This window comes from Poecilia reticulata, linkage group LG7, assembly GCF_000633615.1.
Source record: "Poecilia reticulata strain Guanapo linkage group LG7, Guppy_female_1.0+MT, whole genome shotgun sequence".
Lineage (NCBI taxonomy): Eukaryota > Metazoa > Chordata > Actinopteri > Cyprinodontiformes > Poeciliidae > Poecilia > Poecilia reticulata.
In genome coordinates this window covers 21,894,540-21,915,246 of record NC_024337.1, presented here as the reverse complement: position 1 = coordinate 21,915,246, position 20,707 = coordinate 21,894,540, and the positions used below count along the sequence as shown (strand labels likewise).

The 20,707-nt window shown below is 40.6% G+C and overlaps 3 protein-coding genes across 7 annotated transcripts in view; 1 reads left to right on the top strand and 2 right to left on the bottom strand.

Moving 5' to 3' along the window:
- Positions 1-5,317, top strand: part of plxnd1 (plexin D1) — a 104,405-nt gene extending 99,088 nt beyond the window's left edge. For all 4 annotated transcript variants that reach the window (XM_008414048.2, XM_017305700.1, XM_008414045.2 and 1 more), the window contains exons 34-36: positions 2,635-2,775; positions 2,899-2,973; positions 4,409-5,317. In XM_008414048.2, coding sequence (XP_008412270.1) covers positions 2,635-2,775; positions 2,899-2,973; positions 4,409-4,525 — 333 coding nt within the window. In that variant the 3' untranslated portion in view covers positions 4,526-5,317. The remainder of the gene's footprint in view (positions 1-2,634; positions 2,776-2,898; positions 2,974-4,408) is intronic.
- Positions 5,318-5,521: 204 nt separating this feature from the next.
- On the bottom strand, positions 5,522-12,800 carry exorh (extra-ocular rhodopsin). Its single transcript, XM_008414049.2, has 5 exons — positions 11,791-12,800; positions 11,394-11,562; positions 11,093-11,258; positions 9,442-9,681; positions 5,522-7,582 (listed from the first exon to the last, which is right to left on the bottom strand). Exons 1-5 carry the CDS (start codon positions 12,149-12,151, stop codon positions 7,457-7,459), a joined length of 1,062 nt encoding a protein of 353 aa, XP_008412271.1. The 5' UTR covers positions 12,152-12,800; the 3' UTR covers positions 5,522-7,456.
- A 1,078-nt stretch (positions 12,801-13,878) lies between these two features.
- The window catches only part of ift122 (intraflagellar transport 122 homolog (Chlamydomonas)), a 26,844-nt gene continuing 20,015 nt past the window's right edge, over positions 13,879-20,707 (bottom strand). For both annotated transcript variants that reach the window (XM_008414053.2, XM_008414056.2), the window contains exons 21-29: positions 18,949-19,089; positions 18,745-18,842; positions 17,720-17,820; positions 15,990-16,155; positions 15,802-15,919; positions 15,576-15,704; positions 14,945-15,024; positions 14,653-14,817; positions 13,879-14,160 (exon numbers count right to left, since the gene is read on the bottom strand). In XM_008414053.2, the coding sequence (XP_008412275.1) occupies positions 14,074-14,160; positions 14,653-14,817; positions 14,945-15,024; positions 15,576-15,704; positions 15,802-15,919; positions 15,990-16,155; positions 17,720-17,820; positions 18,745-18,842; positions 18,949-19,089 (1,085 nt within the window). In that variant the 3' untranslated portion in view covers positions 13,879-14,073. The remainder of the gene's footprint in view (positions 14,161-14,652; positions 14,818-14,944; positions 15,025-15,575; positions 15,705-15,801; positions 15,920-15,989; positions 16,156-17,719; positions 17,821-18,744; positions 18,843-18,948; positions 19,090-20,707) is intronic.

Here is a 20,707-nt window from a genome sequence, read left to right as displayed (position 1 = left end):
CTTCAGCCCTGCTGAAAGCAGTAGCTGCCAGTCTGTCTGCTTCCCTGTCCTACTTTCTCTGTCCCTTTCTCTCCCCCACATTGCACCACGCTCACAGCAGTAGTCGCCACTAAAACCCGACTATGCCCACAGCCTTTTAGGGCTGCTACTTCTCCTCCTGCTTGAATGAGCACCAGTGTGGGGAGATTTGTTTAGACTGGAATGTTCTCTGGCTCTGAATATGATTCCTGTTGTTGTGAGCAAAGGAAAACGTTTCCTGCCTCCATTGTCTTGAATTTCTTTTTGTTTTTTAATTGGTTTAGATTGGGTCATCAAGAATAACACACAGTTTAGATGAACAGTTACTTTTGAGGGCACAGTCATAAGTATCTGTAGTAACAAGAAAACAGAAAATGAGAGCTCGGAGTTTGAGATGTAACATAATGGAGTCAACTTATTTACAGCACTTTAAATAAAAACAAAAAAGGTTAAAAAAAAAACACACGTAGATAATCCAAAATAATATATAGATTATAAAAATGAGAATAAAATAAACATTTAGAAAAATATGTACATATGGATTCAGATCTAATTAACCTCTTTTCAATAAATGCTCATTTAGCTGATAACATATAAACATTTCAGCCAGCATCTCTTAAATGTTCCCAGATCAGCAGCATTCTTCTTCTGTGGTAAGGTGGTATATCTGAGTAAGAGAAATAGGTAATTTATAGTATCCAGCTGTGTAAGCCACTGAGAACATTTTGTAGTGATTAGACTCATCAATGTGAAGTATCGTTTCAAGTATGAAGATATGATAACCTCCAGTGTTGAAATAAGGATAATGGTCAAAGTGCCAACTGCATATTTCTGTTCAACTAGGGCTTGATTGCACGGAGGTGGGTTGTAACAGTTTGGCTGGATTTTAGAGATATTTAAAGCACAGCAAGCAGAAATTATCGTCTGGAGGAGGCAAAAAAAAAAAAAAGCATGAATTCAGCCCGTAAATGTAGAAATAGCTGGCAGAAAAGACGGAACAGCTGGAAATAAAAGACTTCTGCTGGAATAAAGATATAATGTAATAAGAAAGCGATCATCCTGTTAGAAATTATGTCAGTTTTAGTAAAACTGAATGAAAACATAAGCAGCATTTTAATAATTAAGGGAGTCAAATTATGTCTCAGTTTGATGTTTTTGAATGTGGGTGGCTATCTAATCTTAAAAGAGCATCAGGCTTCTGAAGCTGATTAGAGTTTTGTAGATTAAACCTTTGGACGACTAATTAGAGGGAAAACTCCTGACCTCAACAGTAATCTGATTACTTTTGCATAGATGTCTGGGGTGCTGTCCAACTATAACAGGATATGGAGAAGTCATTAAACAGGCTATTTAATATAAAGTGGTTTGAAAAATGGAGGATTAATTTAATATACAGGCATGTTGAAAAGAAAATACTTGTAGATGTTTGTGTATTAGGTTATAATTTATAGGGTCTGGTAGATGCCAGAATCAGGTGCCATTTACCTTGTAGAACCAGTTTTAGCACCAATAATTTTAAGTAATTGTGTCCTGTAAGACTTTATCAAGTCTCTCACTTCACTGTTGAGAAATTTTATCTCCCTTTTCTCTACACACAATCAGGATTCTGTGTTTTAATGACCCGATTTTGTCCAAACTTCAATCCGACAGATGGCACCATATTTAACTTCAGAACATTTTTGCCTATAAAGGAGTTACAGTTAACACAGTGACTTCAAGGATCTTGAGACTGCAAAATCAGCTCAAATGATCCTCCCTGCAACACTGTGTGAGAAAGTTTGGTTGAGACATTCCAGATATCTTACAGTTTATTTAAATACAGCCTTGGAAAATGAATTTGTGTTTCCATATCCTTTTTTTTTGTCAGTAATAAAACTATTTGGCTTTTCACACTTTATATTTTCATTACACAAACCAACCTTTGGGTGGATTTGCTGAGATTGGCGAGTATATTTTAGTGTTGTTCACATTGGAATAATCTCTCTCCCTCTAAAATGATGGAGTTGAATTATGCAGTAAATTACTTTATGACCTTTAAACAGTTTGATGGATTTCACAAAGGTCACTGCTGATGTTTTTTCCTTCTTCTCATTGTGTCAACACACTGTTATATGCTCTACAGCACCACGCTGACCTAACTCTTGCTACAATTTACAGATTATTAATTGAATAGTAACATTTGGCTGCTTCTTTATAAATTCTTTTGTCTAATAAATATTGTTGAATCTTTTGCATGTTTTCTACACAGCAAGTCAGATGTGTAACAATCAGATAGATTTTTATCATCTCCATACATTGAAATCTCTCAAAAAAGGTGTTTTGCTTGGCCTGTATGTGTCATGCATTTTAACAATTCCCTACATTCTATTCCTCTTTTTTTCCCCATTTGAGTTTTAAGTTTGAACTTTATAGTTTAATTAAAAGTGTTATATTTGTTCTGAGGATGAAATATAAGCAGCATAAATCTTCTGTACAAGTAGGTCAAAGCACTGCAGGTGCATGGAGACCCTTTCTTTAGCTCTGGCACGCACAGTCACCATGACTGCAAAACTAAACTTTTACATGAGTTTCCTGAATGAAATACCAGGGTTTTTTTCTTTTTTTTTTTTCTTCCAGGATTCACCGACTAACAAGCTGCTGTATGCCAAGGAAATCCCAGAGTACAAGAAATGGGTGCAGTGTTACTACAAGCAGATACAAGAAATGCCCCCTCTCAGTGAGCAGGAGATGAATGCTCACCTCGCCGAGGAGTCGAGAGTAAGTCAAACATTCAAAGAGCTCCTGTTTGTTTATCTGTCTGGTTCCTCAAAAGCATGCTATGACACATAAGTCTCATTTTGGAATTTGATCTAATCTGCTGTTTTGATGTCTGTCTTGCAGAAGTACAGAAATGAGTTTAACACCAACCTGGCCTTGACAGAAATCTACAAATACGCCAAGAGATACAGAAACCAAGTGAGTGATTTGTGCATTTCTTCACTGTTTTTGTGATCAGGAACATGAATAAGATATGTTTGGATGTTCAGAGTAGCTTTTTTTTTTCGAAAGCCACATTGCCTCAACAGAGCTCACTTGTTGTATTAAGTTTCACCGATAGCTATCAGAGCATGATGCATCAGCACTGCAGATCTCAGCTGCCATGAGAGATGTAACGGACTGTGAATGGCATTGCAACATGTCACTAAATAAAAGCACGTAAAAGCTTTTTTCTTCTTTTGTTAAAAGGGAGAAACAATCAGATTAGGGCTCTCGTCCAAGCAGCAGCAGGAACTATTCAGTGTGTTCACTCATCTCTTCCCGGCCCACAGATACCTTTCACTTTAAGCAAACAGCGTGTTGTTTACCTTCTCGCGAGCCAACACCCCCATCTGTTTAATGGCGCTGTTAAGTTGCTGCTTCATATCTCTCGTTCTGCTTAGAACTAGCCCTCTTCAGGCTCCTGCTGTCCTCCCCCATGCTTCCACGCTGCTACGCCTTATTCTGCAGAGAGAGGCTTAGTCAGTGGTGACTGTGCCTTAATGGAGCGCCCTCACAATAATGCTGCTTAGCTGCTTCCCTCTGTCATGCTACTGTACTGACGCGGGCCAGGGGCTTAGACTGTGATTCACAGAGCTCTGTGAATGGCCCCTGATTGCCTATTCTCTCGCCCCGGCTCAGTTCGCTCTGCCTGGTAGCACACTGCTGCTAAGAGCCCATAAATCCCACTGACATGGTGACAACTGTTGGGCATGAAAACCACAGCAGATGTGGGTTTTATAAATATGTGAAGAGCAAGAGCTTTTGTGGTTATAAGGCGTGCATGAAGGCAGGGAGAGGAGGCTGAAGCACTTCACTCGAAAGTATTCATACCCCTTCAACTCGGAGCTGATGGGAAGAGGAATGGAGCCGAATACAAGCAAATCTTTTACAGATGACAAAAGACTTTTGGACGATCAGAGCTACCGTAGAGGGGTTAAGAACAAAGAATGTGTTCGACTTGCCCAGACAAAGTCCAGACTAGAACCTTAGTGAGACTTTAAAGATATTGCACAAAAATGTTTTCCATTCAGTCGGACTGATCTTGGGCAAAGAAAAAAGAAACCACCAGATGTACAAAGCTAGTAACAAATATTGAAAACCATGTTTGCTTTTTTTGTGTTACATACTAGTTTTGTTGGTCTATTACACAAAACTCAAATAAAAGTCATTTGACTTTTTAGCTGTAATGTGAAAAGGATCCAGAATACTTTTTTAGGAGTTACTGTCTGTGATGGCAGGTGGCGGGATTATTCCCTCTTTTTGCTTTTATATAGACAGATTAATGAATGAATCCATGACAGCTTCTGAAAGTCATCTTTGTTTTTGTTTTCTTGTTCTTTTTTCTTCCCTCTCTCCCATCTTCACCGGTCAGGTGGTGAACGCTCTGGAGGCCAACCCCACGGCACGTCGCACTCAGTTGCACCACAAGTTTGAGCAGGTCATCGCTCTGGTGGAGGACAACATCTATGAGTGCTGCAGCGAAGCTTGAAGCCGCCGGTCTCCTCTGCTCCCCACCTCTTTTCTGCTGCCAGCTGCCTTCCTCCCAACCTACACGGTTCCCCGGGACCGCCGCTCAGGAGGAACTGTTCGCGTGTGCCGCCTCTGGAGCGTCACACGCTCGCGACGTGTTTTCCCTCAAACTTTCCCCTACGACATGAGACAGAATTCCAGCCGAACTCTGATTAACATTAGAAGGAAATTGCAGGAATTCACAGCGTTTCCCTGGATTTCTGCACAATTAGCCCTGGTGGCCACCTTTAACGCACTGAGCCCTTTTATGTTTTTTTAAAAGGGAACGAGCCAATGATGCACTGTACTGTAATATAATGTCTATAGCAATATTTATAGATGTGTTATAATGCTTTCAAGTGGCCTGTCCATCAGGATTAGTAGGGCCATGATGGACTCCTCCCATCTCCTAAAGCCTGCAACGATCTCAGGTCTGGCCGAAGAGGGGTGACAGGCTCCCAGGGGAGCTCTGAGCGTTACGCCCCAATGTGCTCTGCAGGCTGATGACGGGTTGATGAGGAGCGGAGGGAAGGCCATGCAAGACTGCAAACAATTAAATCAAATGTTTTAAATGTAGTTCACTGGGAAGAGCTGCATCAGTATAATCAGTGTGCTTGTGAATGGATGTTGGATTCTGATCAATTTAAAAAAAAAAAGAAAAAGAGGGAAATTTACATTAAAAAAAAAAATGTGTGAGCTCAATATAATCTGAGGAGAGACTGTAATTGTGATGCCAAATGATTTGTTTGTGAAATAAATTACAGGAAAGTAAGTATTTTAAAGTGTCTAATAATGCTATTTATTATAGCAGCTGCTGAAGCGCTGTGCTCTTGAATGCATTACAGGATTTTAACGACGTTTGACAGCCATTACAATCTGGCCCTCTACTCAGCCGCCCACAAAAAAAAGCATCTGGAAGTTCTCAGGAAACATTGTAAACGTTGTCATGATTGAAAAAAAAAAAATAAGTGCAGGATAAGGTTGTGCAGACATTCAGCTTTGTTTTTATTGCAACACACAAATCCTAGCCTCTACACAACAAACAGTACATCTCTTCATTACACATTCTGGCATCCATTCAGATACATAAACATCTGCCAAACACACACACACACACACACACACACTATATTATTCAGTTTCGCTCCACACCCATGGCTGAGACAAAGTACAAGCTAACCCTCCCAGGTTTATCATCATAAAGACCAGAGGAGAGAATAATCTGATACTCTAATAACATTAAACAGATTAATGCTTAAATAAATCTATGGATTTCATAACTGGTTAGTCAGAGTGTCTGATTTGGGGACATAAACTGTCAGAAGTTTACATGCGCATATCATGGACATAAATGCAACGTTCATATGGGGCTTTTCATTATGCATTACATCTAGTGTTTTTGGTTTTTTTTCAGGTTGACGATGATACAGTGATTTAAAAAAAAAAACAGTCGGGTGGACCGGTTTATTATTGATCTATATCTAATCCAAACAGGGGCAAGTAAGTGCAGAAAGGATCAGATATTTACACACATCCCATTAATATTTCAAGAAATGTCCTGTAGAAAGTTGCAGAGAAACCACGTTTTTTTTGTGACCATTACTAAAGCTCTGGCATCATTACGGCTGAGTATGAGACCACGCTTCTAGGTGAAATTGATACCTAGAAACAGTAAATAATTTTATTTATTTATTATTCCCTTGAACTGATCTGGCTTTTTTGCACAGTCTATATATTTTCAACAGATTTAAAATCAGTGACATTGTTACCCAGCAGTATCCACAATAGTTTTAGTTTGGTATCTCTGTCCTCTTTGATCATGAAACTGTGTATAATGTTCACCCTTCTTTCCCAAACGGTCACTTCCAATGAGAGGATTAGGAATGACCCGAGAACTACCAAGGTTTTAAACAACAGGATCTTAGAAGGTTTTGGAACAACAATGTCCGTGTCTGCTGTCAAGATGCGGCCAAAAATGACACTTTCAAGGTTGACAGAGATTTGCAGATGTGCGCATGAACGACCCAATCGTCTTCTGGAGAAATGTTTTCGGGTGGGATAAGACAGACATTCAGCTGATTGACCTCACAAATGGGGGAAAAATGTTCGGAGGAGTAAAGCTGAGGCTTTTAAACCTGAGAGGATCCACCAATTATCCAGCATGGTGGCGGAAGGATCATGCTGAGGGTTAGTTTCGCTGCCAGTGATGATGAACTGCAGTGACATTCCTTAACCACAGCGTAAATCCACAGCTGCATGGTTGAAACTTGGAGACACTGGTGTGATCCACCAGGACGATGAACCCAAACACTCATCAAAACTGGATCGGGGATGGACAGAGCAGGCTAGCATTAAGCTGGAACCTCAACACGGTTAAAAAATGATGGACTATGGTTAAAAAGAAATTACACAGGAATCCAACCAATTATGTAAGCTTTAAACTTTCTGGTAGGAAAAGTGAAATATCCAGCCAGGATTATGTCAGTAGCTTGTTCATGGCTACAAAACGTGTGCATCTTCTCTGCAAAATGCTAAGAAACGTTTATCCAAATATTAGTGGGAGCGTGACTCTGAATCAGACTTTCACCTATAACCTGTTTACTGAAGCAGTGGGGGGAGGCCTGGAAGGGATTCAGTTGGAACCACACCAAGATGACAAGCCTATAACGCCGGGTTAAAAATCTGCAGGAGCAGCTGAACACTTTCCATAATTAAACGGGCTGAAAGTGAACATGTTGGCCTTTGATTGAGCCTGCCTGCCTGAAGTTGCAGCACGAGCGCCAACTTGCAGCGAGGACAACTGAGGAGGTGAGTCCGGAGGAATCGGCCAATGGAACGTATTGCTGCTCTGCGGTGGTGGGTCCCTTGGTGAGCGGGAACAGATGGAGCAGATAGAAGAGGGAGTGAGGGGTCAAGCGGGGGCCACCTGGCTGGAGGAGACGGATGAAGTCTGGGTTTTGGAGACTGCGGCGGCGGCTTCATCATCTCCGAATGGGTTCTTTCCACAGCACACTGTGGTGATCATGCAGTTTCTGAACTGGAAACCACAGAATCACATTCAGGAAACATTGACTTGGCTCATTAGTGTGGCCAGCTGACATATTAATGCAAAAATACACTTTGTCTAAAATGTAACCACAGTAAAAACAGCATGTGCTATCCATTCTCACAACCCAATGTATCAACGTTGGCTAATAATGTGTGCACCTCACCTTGCTAGATGTGTGTAGATAAAATAAGACCCCAGAATACACACATTTTTGCAGATGTCTCATATTAGACCTTGTTTAAGCTGTTAAAGAGAGCTTTATTTGGATCTTGGAACAGTTTCCAGTTTGAGGTTTACGTTTTAGATCATTTACAAGATAAATCTGACAGATTTATGGCAAGGAAATAAACAGCATTCATCTTTTGCACATGTTTCAAATCCTTTTTAATACTATTTTTTTTTTATTCTGGTTACACTGTTACTAAATATAAATATAAATCTGCAACTAAAATTTTACTAAAAGGTAAAGTCGTCCTCTATTACAGTATCAGGTTTTTTTTATATAAATAAATGAGACCATGGCAAACCATTAAAAAAAACCTTTTTCAAGCCTTTATATGGGCCTATAAAGCATAATTCAACCATGAAGCAGAAACATTTTTTTTTTAAAAAAGGTGCAATAACCTGCCCTGCACACCCATAAACCAAAGCTTTGTTGTAGCACATTTTGTTTCAATTTATGCATTTTTTTCTTCTACCTGGTGCTGGTAGTAGTCTATCAGCACGCCAAATCTGGACATTTAGTACACATACTGCTTTGATTGAGTCTGTCCCAGAGGAGGTGAGTCCAGAGAACTGCCGTCCGCTGTCCAAATATATCAGGTTGTGAGGAGATTTCTGGTCTAGAGCCCTGTTTGGGTGACCCCAAAGACAAACTGTTGAATCTAGTTCTTTACTGCAAAATGTTTAATTCCCTCTCAGAGTCCTACTTGGACTGACTGTGAAAGTGTAAAAGAAAATCCACCAGGACAAATATCTCTCCATGTGAGAGAGTTTTTAGTGATGTTCGGTGTTGTTTTTGTGCCAAACACACCTTTTGGAACTCAAGCTTAACTTTGGTTCCGTTGGCCAAACCAGTTTCTCAAACAAGGTTTCAGGATACTTTAACACGACTCAGGTGCTTTCTTTGGCAGGGGGGAGAGGGGGGGGATTGTGTCTTGCAATCTTATTTCTTAGTCCAGAAATATGGAAAATACAAGAGACTGTTTTCACATTTAGAAGACAGACAGTACTTGGCAAAAAATCCTGCAGCTCCTTCAGCTTCTTGGCAGTCTCATTGACCAGTTTGTGTCTCATCTTTAGTTTTAGAAAATGTCCAGTTTTGTAATGTTCTTACATATTTTCTCCAATTAGTAACGGCTGCATTCTCTGTGCCATAATGCTGCAGATTGTCAGTGTCCTTGTCCAGATTAATCTCTTTGTACAATGACATCACCTTGAGCCTTTGTGACCTCTCTGCAAGCTCTGGCTTTAGTTAAAGGATGTAGATGTCAGGAAATGTCTGAACTCAAGAAGACAAAATGCTGAAAGTGAATCAAAGGGGGCTTCAGGAAAGTAATAGTTTCAATGTGTGCACATTTATGCAGCAAGGTTATTTTAGTTTTTGATTTTTTAATATTTTTTTCTTAGAACATTATGTTTTTCTTTAACTTTGCAACTAAATGCTAAATACTTGTGCAAAGTATCTAATTAAAAATATAAAATCCAACATTCTAGCTATAAAATACTAGATAGGAAGAAAATGAATAATCTATTTGAAAATACAAATTAGCTACCTTTAATTAAACTTCCATCCAACCTCATGATCTGTTAAAAAAAAAAACAATGCAGTTATCTTCTTTGCATACCTGTCTGTTCAGCAGAATGTAGATGACTGGGTTGTAGAGAGCAGCGCTCTTGGCGAAGAAGGCCGGTGCCGTCATGAACACCGGTCCGAACTCAACTCCCTGATTGGCAAAGATGTACCAGGCCACCGTGGCGTAGGGCACCCAGCACACCAGGAAGGAGATCACCATCACTATGACCATACGTGTCACTTCCTTCTCTGCTCTTTGGGTGGTTTCAGACTCCTGCTGCTGAGCTGCAGCCTGAACACAAACACACAGAACCTGAAGCACGACTGGGAGACGAAAAAGGGATCACAAACCCTCAAACCGGTTTTGTAAGGGCTAACATTAACTTTCTGGGGGGGTCAAAACCTTTGTCCTATTAAAATATATGGAGAAAACTTAAAAGTCATCTTTTATGGCAGGAGACGTCGTCCAGCTTCAACAGGCTCTACCGTTTCTGGTGAGAAAAGTGAACATATCAACAATGTTACCAGATGTTTTTCTATACCTTGTAACTCTGTTTTAAAGTGCTGCTATTTCTTTAGAAATTATAGTATGAAAGTTTTTTTGTCATTTGAAAATTTCTAGAAACTTTTCATAAATCTGATGGATTCCTGTCCAGGCACCCTGTGTTTCTAGGTTTCTAATTTTTTTTTTTAAACCATCATTTTCATCAGATGACAAAATGAATAAAAAACATTTATTAGATTTATTGATCAGTCGCATCATTTGTACTTTTTTCTAGAAAAATAGAAGAAATATAAGGATAATTGATACTGGTCAAAAACAATTTTGAAAGAAATACTGAAATAGGAGATGTAACAAACTTTTCTTGCAGTAAACATCTAATTTGAATCCCTTTGAGGCGATTTTTAAATGTAAATACAAAATGTTTTTGTGGGGGAATCAACCATAAATTTGAGAACATTGGAATAAGTAATGATACATTACATTTTCTAAAGAAGACTATTCTTGCATCTCAATCAAAATTAACATTTGATCAAAATTAGTTGGAAAATATTGCCCAAACAACATTAACCTCCTCCTAGTTCAGGATGTCAACAACCAAACAACTACAGAGGGTTTAGCTATTTTCTGTTTGTGAGAGCATCAAAAGTGACCTAAAGCACTTCTGTGACTGTTCTCTCAGCAAAATAATAGATGGCAGCAACTAAGTGATGAACTGAAAGTAGGATTTAGTTGTTCAAATGCAAAATTTATATATTTCTTCATCTTTTCTTTAAACATATTAAGAAAAAGAACAACAAAGCAAAACTGGAGATGCAAATGATCTTGTTTTTGGTAGATGATGCACTTTTACCCATACAAATTTGGATGTGGAAAATTTATTTATTTATTGTTTCCATTAATGCCTCCTAATGCATAATAACAATTTTTAGTATAATCATCAAGGGCGTGAGGATGACACAGTGTGGAGGCAGACTGCCCTTTAACTTGAGAACCTCAGGACAAGCTGCCACGTTGGCAATGATCTGCCCTCCTGAAGTGTCCTTGAGCTTCTAAATCCCCTCACATCTCCTGAGACTCCATGATGCTTTCCCCTCCTTCAGATGGAGGGGAAAAAAAATCTTTATCCTGATAAACAATCTATCATATCCTTGTTTTTCTCTTTCTTTTTCAATCGAAGCATAGATGGTGATATTCTTACCGCTCGCACGGTGCAGAGCAGGCGACTGTAGCAAAAGAAAATGATGAAGAGGGGGATGCAGAAGTGGAGGACAAACATATAGATGACAAATGAGGTGTTGTTGATCTCCGGCTTGGGAGTGTAGTAGTCAATCCCACAGGAACACTGCATGCCCTCTGGGATGTACCTGCATCCAAAAAACAATATCGCAGCATGCCATTATTAGATGTTGCCTGTATGCAGTGCCATAACAAACTAAAACAACAAAAACAGGAATATTTCTGCAGTTTCACAGCTGCACAGACACGGTGGCATGCAGTACCGGGACCATCCGAACAGAGGCGGAGCAGCACAGGTCAGGGCCATGACCCAGGAGAACGCCAAGCCAGCGATGGCGTGTTTTTCCTCGAAGCGGAAGTTGGTCATAGGCTTACAGACCACAATGTAGCGCTCAACGGCCAAAACGACCAGAGACCAGAGGGCGATCTCCCCTGAGACATAAAGCAGGACATTTTACTATAAAAACTGATCTACAGTCTTGTATTGAAGACAACTAGGGCAGCTGAAAAAGAAAAATCTGACTTTTATTCTCAGAATTTGCAGACAGCATTCTGAGGAAAAAAAGGTGTTTTTCATTGGCCCTAATCCTCTTCCATAGTCTTGAACTGTAGTACACAGTGGACGTATTTTGAGCAGAATATACATGGACAGCTTCTCACCTCCTAAAGTGGCAAAGAATCCCTCAACGTTGCAGCCGGTGACGCCCAGGCTGAAGTATCCGTGCAGAGCTGTGAACAGGGTCACCGTGAATCCTCCAACTATCATGAAAAGGTCGGCCACCGCCAGGTTGAGAAGAACATAGTTCAGCGGGGTTCGCAGCTTTTTGTGCTTGATGGTGACGTGAAGGGTGAGGAAGTTAATGGGGAAGGCCGTGATGATGAGGAACAGCATGTACGCGGCCAGAAGAGAGTACTTCCACGGCTCGGCGAGGTAGTACTGAGGGTGCTCAAATGGGCTGCGCACCAACCCCGTCCTATTAGACATGGGGACATAAAAGTTGGGTCCTTCTGTGCCATTCATGGCTGTGGCTGTTGATGATGTCTTTTCTTTTCTCCAAGACCCGGGCGAAAGAGCCTGCACCTCTCAGAGCAAAGTACAACAGGGATGTCTTGTGGTGCAGCGGAGGTGGAAATTAGGAGAAAAATACGGATGGACAGCTGGATCCTGAGGAAGTAAGACGTTTTCTGCAGCCCCCTGAGGAGGTGCGCCACCTTTTAATAGTCTGGCCGGATTAAGGACGAGGGATGGAGTGAGGTGTTAGCAGAGATTGAATTAAGACACAGTTTGAGAGTCCTTGCACACATTAACAAACACACACACACACACACACTGAGATACACAAGGCATCACGGGAGAAAGCTCTAAAAATACACAGCACATAAAAGATGTGAAGCATTTTCTCAGTGAGAAGTTAGAACCACGGTTAAATAAACCCATTAATTACTGTCATGTGCATCAGCGCTGCATGAGAATTAGCCGAGAGGACCGAGTGGGAGGGGAGGCGGAGGAACGGTTTGGAATTTCAGCCGTTCGGAGTGGACGGACTACAAATGAAATTTCTGCAGCAATCCAACTTATTTGCATCTGTAAAAAGCTTAATCCTCAACCACTGCAAGGCGGAGAGCTCCACTTATGAGTGTAATCAGAATCAGCGGGTTATGCTGCTCATAACAGCTCTTACACAAACACAAAGTTCAAACAAAAAGAGCGAAGGCAGTTGAAATCACTCATGTTTCCCTCGTAAAATGGATAATAACAGTCATATGAAAGCCACCGTATTTTATTATAGAAAATACACAGATCTTTCTGTAATAACATGCACAAAAACATTAAAATAGCGATGTTTCTCAAATGTCTTTTATATATTTAACACTGTACACAAAGTACCTTTATTCCAAGACACAACACGTATTACCTCTGCTCCTAAACATTTATAACAAATGTCCATAACTCAGCTATATCTTTACAGAAAACTACAAGTTATACCTCCAAGATGATTATTTTCTAATTTTCCTGAGAATAAAAAGTAAAATAAATGAAAGGTTCTCAAACTGTCTGTGTACTTGACCTGCCTTTAATGGTCAAAGGAAATTTTGATGTTAAAAATAGATATCAATGAACTGCGATGTAGAAAAGGTGAGTTTTTTAAGACCATTAGTTGTTTCATCAGAGAGATTAACTGAAGACGGTTTTGAGATCTCTATGAGTGAGAGCAGTAAAACAGAACTGGTGATTGTGGGTATTCATGCTGTGCTTCACTGACCTCTAAAGTCTTACCCTGACCTTGATGACCTTGTTCTTGACCAGTGGCACTTACCAATGTATGTGATTAGTCTATAAGTTAATTATTACTAGCAATGTCCATTGTGAACCTCCAAACACGGTAGAAACCTCACTAAAAGAAGTATTGAGTCCGACTGTAAGGTTTAACAAGAAAAAGTATTGCGCAACAACAAATTTTGTATAAAAGGCAGCCATTTTGGATTTTGAGATCAAAGTTGAGGACTTTCCTGTTTTTCCAGTTTCTGCAAGTTCATTAGTTTATCAAAACATTTAGTAATGACCCTCTGTTTATATTTAGGGTTCAAGCTTAAAATCTGTATTGATTACAAAAATAATAAGTTTAACAGACTTAAAAAGTCCCAGCAGAGACCTTCTACGTAAAAATGGAATGCATTATTAAATTGCATCTTTCAACTAATCATACAATGCAAATTGAAACTGCCAGTGGATAAATCTTTTTTTTCCTTTCCTTTTTATACGATTAATCATAACAAGCTGAAAGGTCCAGGTCCTGCTGAATTCTGTGTTATTAATGTGAATTCTGTGCTATTAAAATGCCTGATTGTTCTTGGAGGTCTTACTATTTACTGATGAGGTATTTGCTATAAAAAGAATTACTGCAATAAGTGAAATGTTTGATAAATTTAATATAGTGTTGATCAGTTGGGTTCATCGATGGGTCGGCGGCAGTAAGGACAGCAGCTGTGCTGCAGCAGAAGGATCTCATAGTCTTCACTGTGAAACATCTGCAAGAAAATACAGTAAGAAAACGTTAGAAAACAAGAAGGAAGCAGCAGCAGATCAACCATCAATCCAGAGATTGAAATCAGACAATTATGATGATCCACAAGTCAACTACAAAAACATTTTTTCTCTCTCTCTGTTTATTATATTGATCAAAATTAAGAAATCACACCATATTCAGTCCAACCCCCTCCCCCCACATTAAACAAGGGTTTTCAATTTGGTAGACTTTTTGAGTTAAATAAAACTTCTATTATTGATGCATAAAAAGGAAAATCGCTTACATTTAATTTGGATTTAAAACTACAACTTCCTCAAGACGCTGCAGCACTGTTTTTTTCTCTTGTACATGTTTCAGTCATAAAAATTAAAACAATTGCAATGGGTCAAACTCCGGATGGTCTAGTCAGAACTCAAACTAAATTGAAAATCCGTTTCAGCCAGTTAAAACCATTTTAGCGAGAGCTGCAGCGCTGGGTATGTAAATACGGTACCTTGAAGCAGCTGGGGCACATGGTGATGCTCACATCCGGCAGCAGGGAGCGGAAGTATTCCCATTTGAGCGGCTTGGGCCAGCGTTTGATCAGGACGTCCCTTCTGCTCATGGAGCGCAGCACCGAACGACTCACCTTGACGGGGACAAAGGTGGAGCCCCCTTGCTGTTTGGACACACGGATGAACACAAACACATCCTCTTACGGCCTCCGTCTTTTCACCGTCTCCAGCTGGCTCACCCAGCTGGCAGAATATTAATCACCTCATCTATTTTCTCCTCTCTTTTCTTACCTCGAAGCTCATTTTGGCTGAAAACGGATCGTCGTCTGTATTAACCAACCCGTCGTCTATCCTCAGAGCCTCCAGGTCTGCTTGGCATCAGTTAAGAGCAAATAACCTTTTTTTTTTTTTTTATGTTTTTTACAAATGTTTTCCACAATGACACCTGCAAAACAGGAAAGCTCCAGGTAAACTGACATTTGAAGGCGAGTTCTGGGAGACAATGTGTTTAGGTTGTGCCTGTCAGTCACTTCACGGCCTTGGAAGAACACAACACACCTCGGTGCCCTTGAGAGTCTGCTGGCTAATGCAGGTTAATCCCCACAGCAGGGCTGTGGCTATGGCTCTTCGAGAGTTAGTGTCATTAAGATGAGACGGGAGAGCCTCACTAACCCTATTAGCGCAAAGACTAAGATGACTTAGTTCTGACAGCTTACCCACAAGCACGAAATCAAGGCCAGCGCAGACTAAACAGCTTCTAAGGACCGTCACAAGACAGAGGAGAGCCACGTGCTTCAATTAGAGGAGGTGTGCTGTTTGTAAGGGCAGCTGCAGAATGAGCCCTTAATAATTCATATGCATCAAGAGAACAATCTGTCACTTTGTGTGCAGATATGATAATAAGCTGAAGATGAAAGGATACCACTGCTGCCCACGTTGGGGCTTCGTGCTTTGCAATCTTCTGTGTGAGGAACCTCCAGGTCGATGAGGGACAGAGCTTCTTCATCACCGATTCCCTCCCCCAGGTAGAACTGCACCAGAGGCAGCACCTCTGTGTCACAAACAACGTGTGCAAAACAATGGAAAAACAACAAAACGATAAAATCTCGCATTAGTGTTAACACACACAGCATGTTTGAGTCACTGACCGTATGACGAAGCGGAGTAGATGAAAGGCTGCCTGCAGTTGATGCACACGCTGCCCTGGCTGTTCAGAAGCGGGTTGTTTGTGGAGCAGCGGTAGCACATCATGTCCTCAATAAAGTCCTGCAGGAAACATGAAAACTTTACCCAACAGGTAACAGGACAGGGATTTTAATTGAAGTCTTCAACACACCTCGCTGTCGTGGAAGGGCTTGGAGTGGATCGTGAGGCTGCCCAGCTCTATGGACTCCACTAAACGTGAGGGAATGTGAAGCTCCTGCAGCTTCTCGTAGGAATATCTGGCCAACTTATACGCTCCCAGTTTGCAACTCTCCTTGGCCAGAGCAAACAAGGTGTTGCTAACAGTCAGGTTAAGGCTTTTGTGCCACAACGTGTAGGGATACACTGATCAGAGAGATGTCTGACAACCCATTTTATGAAGATCTGACAAGCTGGCAGCAATTCTAACTAAATAGAAACAATTACTTAACATTTTATGCAAAATAAATAAATGAATGATTTCTTAAGAGATGATCAGGCAGCAGTGCCTTCTCTCTGCATCACCAGTAACTCGAAAATGCAGTAAAATATTTACAAGAGGAACTTGTAAAAGAGAAAGGCAGCAAATCCCATCTACTCTTTGACAAAAGAAGCGCATCTTTTTGTTTTGCTTCACTGGCACACTTCAAAACGCAGGTCATTAATGTTACTCTAAGGGGGATTTAAGGAGCCTTTCTGTGAACATCATGATTAATATTAGGAGCAGAGACGATGTCACATGGTGTATGAAGGAGAGTTTTCAACAGTTCTGCACTTAAATTTCTATGTTTGAACTCATCAGCAACATGATTAAAATCTTTTAAAAACCTTTAATTATATCACTGTGTGTGTAATAAATCTATCTTAGGTTTACTTTTTTAAATTAAATTACAGCAATAAATAAACGTTTTAATGATCGGGAGGCACCAGATTGGAAAAAAAGATCTTTGATCTCCCTATCATTGGTCGTGGTCAGTCAAATGTAAAAAAATGAAAATAAAATCTGCCAAATCTGGTGACTAGTTCATTTCTTGGTGCATCAGATCCTTAAAGTAGTAGCAACAAATAAATAAATAAATTACATCACCCACATTTGGCAGAGAGTCTGAACAGAACTGCTAACTATTAGTAATTATATAAAAACAGATTGTGGAGAGCAGCTCTGTGAGTGCGTAGCACAGGTCAATCAGCTGCAGAGGCAACAGCTCTATATCAGGACACTATTCCTCTCCAGCTCCTCCTACACACCCAGCTCTGCTACTCCTGATAAACACACGTCCTTCTATTGTGTAAAGTGTTTAGTTCGGGGGGCTGTGGTGGGGGAGTTTACTTGCAGCACTGTATCTAACAGCTCACACAACGTCCAACACCTTATCGCCAAGTTCATAAATCTCACTTCAAAGTTGTCGGAGCAGTTCGGTTCAGCCACAGAGGATCCCAGCTGCTGGGGTGGATTTCCTCTTCCAAGGTCCTGCTTTCCTTCCTCACACCAGCTCCTGGATGGGTTGCTGTGTGCGCTTCTTAGTGGGGTGAAATCTGTTTGTTCAAATTAAAACCAATTGTTCGTTGAGTTTATGAACAGGGAAGTGTGCACATAGTTCAGTAATCAAACCACTTGTTCAGAAAACCAACTATGTGCCTCTTGCTGGCATCGCCTCCTCCCCGTCATCACGGCTTTTCTTTCCCTCAGCAGCAGAGTGGTCTCCGCTGTGGCGCCAACACTTCCGTTCTCTCCCAACTTTTATCTCTTTTCCTCTGCTTTGTCATTGCTGCTGCTGCCAGCCAGTGTTGATTTTGGAGCGATTTGTTGTACGAAAGAGGTAAAGTCCACCCTTCTGCAACATATTGGTGTGTTAAATCTACTTTCATTGAGAAAAAGGATACACTTTAGAAATCCCGGGAAGTACATTCTTGGTGAGGTTGTTCAGAAGGAACCTGCAGAGGCTGAATATTGTCTCTGGCATGTGGGAACTAAAAGGTTCATCCTAAAGATAGAAAAAATAATTTAGAACGAGAGACGAGGGTGGTATGGATTAAAAATAACCTAAATATCTGATAACCACTTTAAAAGCTCCATTTCTTTTACTCCCACTCTTATTTCTATAATCTTTCAACCTGTCCTAAAGCGGCCTAACCCGCTGCTGCGTCTTATCCGTCCTCAGAGTGCCCTGGAAGGCAAAGATGAATTTTCTAAAGCCGTCACTAAAAGCATTTCATCCCCAAGAGTTGATAACTTTAAATCTATAGCGCCTGTCTGGGAGAGTTAGCGTGATAAATAGAGGTTTTCCTGCTCTGGTCTGGATCACAGAGATGCCTCTGTTGTTGCGAGGGTGTGACCACGGCGGAGAGACAGAACGAAGGAGCTGAAACAACAAACTGAGCACACTGACACAGGCCAGGTCACACACGCACACACGCGTACACACACAAAACCCTTATAAGCAGGAAGTGTGTTGTCTTGAGGCATATGAGGCCTGGGGGGCAGGAGAAGGCCACTCAGGAGGTTGTCATGTTGTTCCATAAAGGAGCTTTTTACCTTAGCGACAGAGGTCAGGGGGGTTTAGAAGTCCAATAATGGGTGGGATATTTCCCTTTAGTGAACTGTAACCTCAACTTAATGCCTTCTATTTCCTCTTTTGTTCGCTTCGCCTGACACTCTCTGTGCTTATCTTAATTTCCATTTAAAGCTGAATCATTCTGTGGATTGACATAATCTCGCAAAGCCAGACCTATTCTCTGTGTGCGTGAAATCGTAAGTCACGTATAAGTGACCAAAAATAGGCCTCTAACCACATTGTAGGTACCATTTCTGGGGCTAAGCAGTTTAAATTTGACAGCTATTCACTTAGGTCCTGGTCTTTGTGTCTGAGTTAAGCAGAATTAAAACTTATAAAGTTCTAGAGTCTCACCGTGTAACGCTGGATAGAGCTGTAGACGTAATAAAGCTCAGCAAGATGCTGAAAGCTCTCAAACTTCTCCAGCATTTCCTTCCTCTGTTCTGTGTTTTCTGGTTCAGATACACACAATCATAAGAAGGTGAAACTTCATGGCAAAAAACAAAACAAAATAAACAAAAACAGGGTTTTTAAGACTTCACAGTTGATGTTCCTCACCTCGGGCAATGTCCAAACACTGCATAGACAGCATCCAGTAATAGTAGCCTGCGTCGTTGAACCTGTTCTCCACCACTGCATTGTGGGTAAGCTGCCCCAGGACTTTTACTGCTTCATTCTGACGCCCGGCCTTGTGAAATGCTGACAAGTAGGAAAAGATCAACAGTCAGTTGCTCCTGTGAGTCTTCAAAAGCCAATTTAATGAAGCAACACTTCATACAGTCGAGTTCAAGAGAGACACCATGTGACGTTTTTCACTGGTCTTCCAAGGAACCATTTCACACATCAGGAAAGCAATACTGGGACAGGTTTTATATTCCTCGTCATTAATGCTTGGCACAGTTACATATCACTGTTAAAGTTAAGTGACAATGTTTTTCATTAGGATTTTATGCGATATATATATATTTTTTTTATTTTGTTGTGATTTGTTATACAAATTTAAAGTACAGCACCTAATCTTTCACGCATTTGTGCTTCCACCCTTGAGATCCACCTTTCACCTCAATCACAGACTCCATTTCTTCAAGCTAAAAATGTTTTCTGGGTTCTTTGCTAAACTAGCTCTGGATGGACAGCGTCCTATGAGAAGCCATTTTCATAAGAAAATGGCACATTCTCAGTTGGATTTAATTCTTGACTGTGACGAGATCAGTCAAACAAATGGATGTGTTTGTTTCCTAATCTCTTGTATTGCAGTTTTGGCTGTATGTTTTGGTTCTGTGTCCTACCGTACATTGGACCTCCATCTCAGTCTTTTTAAAGCCTCTAATAGACGGATATTGCTGTATTTAAAATCCCTCTCTCTATAAAAAAGCCTTCAACAGCATGATGCTGCTACCACCATATTTCACAGAGGGGTTGGTATATTCAGGATGCTGAGCTGTTCCCTACCATACGTGATGTTTTGCATGTAGACGTAAAAAGTTTAAGTTTTGGTCCCATGCCATCATGTGAAGCAGAAACCCAGCAGTTGCCATATCAACAGATTCTCCCAACTGAGCTATGGCTCTCTGCTGATGCTCCAAAGTTGGTGAGCTTCTTCCCTCCTTTTCTTATGCTCTTCCTGTCTCTTTATGTAAACACTTTTCAGATTTTTATTTGTGAAAGAATTAAAAGTGTTTTTCCTTACTCTGAAAAAAATATGCAATACTTTCTGTGGGTTTACTATTGCATAAGGTCCCAATGAAATACAGCTAATTCTGTAGTTTTAATGTGACAAGTAAATGTTACGATGCGCGAGGCACTGGGAATAGATGTCAAAAGTGATGTATTTACCAGATAATAGATAAAGTGTTTCTAATGTGATTCTCATTTTGTATATGTAAGGACTAGCTGCAGATCAGTCCAGCTATGAAGGCGGTTCTTAAAATATTGCCAAACACCAAAGCATTTCTACTTTTAGGTCTAAATAAACATGAGATTCGTCTCTGTGTTCCTATCACTGGGTAATTAGAAGCAGCTTTTAGGAGTCGACCCCAACAGTGACCCTGCCCCCACAGAGCACTGCAAGGGTCAAAATGCATTATTGGCAAACATATATTAGAAGGCCTAACTGGATAGAAATCACATTCAGCTGCTTTTGGTTACTGTTAGCGACAACAAACCCCAAACCTCCACCTAACAGAAACACCAAACACAAACTGACAAATCTGCAGACTGTGCTCCATATTTTCTAATTTGAGCTCGCTTTTAGAGACAAACAGAAATGCATGTTATTTTACATGTTATATCATTATAAAGTCAGCATGTGTATATA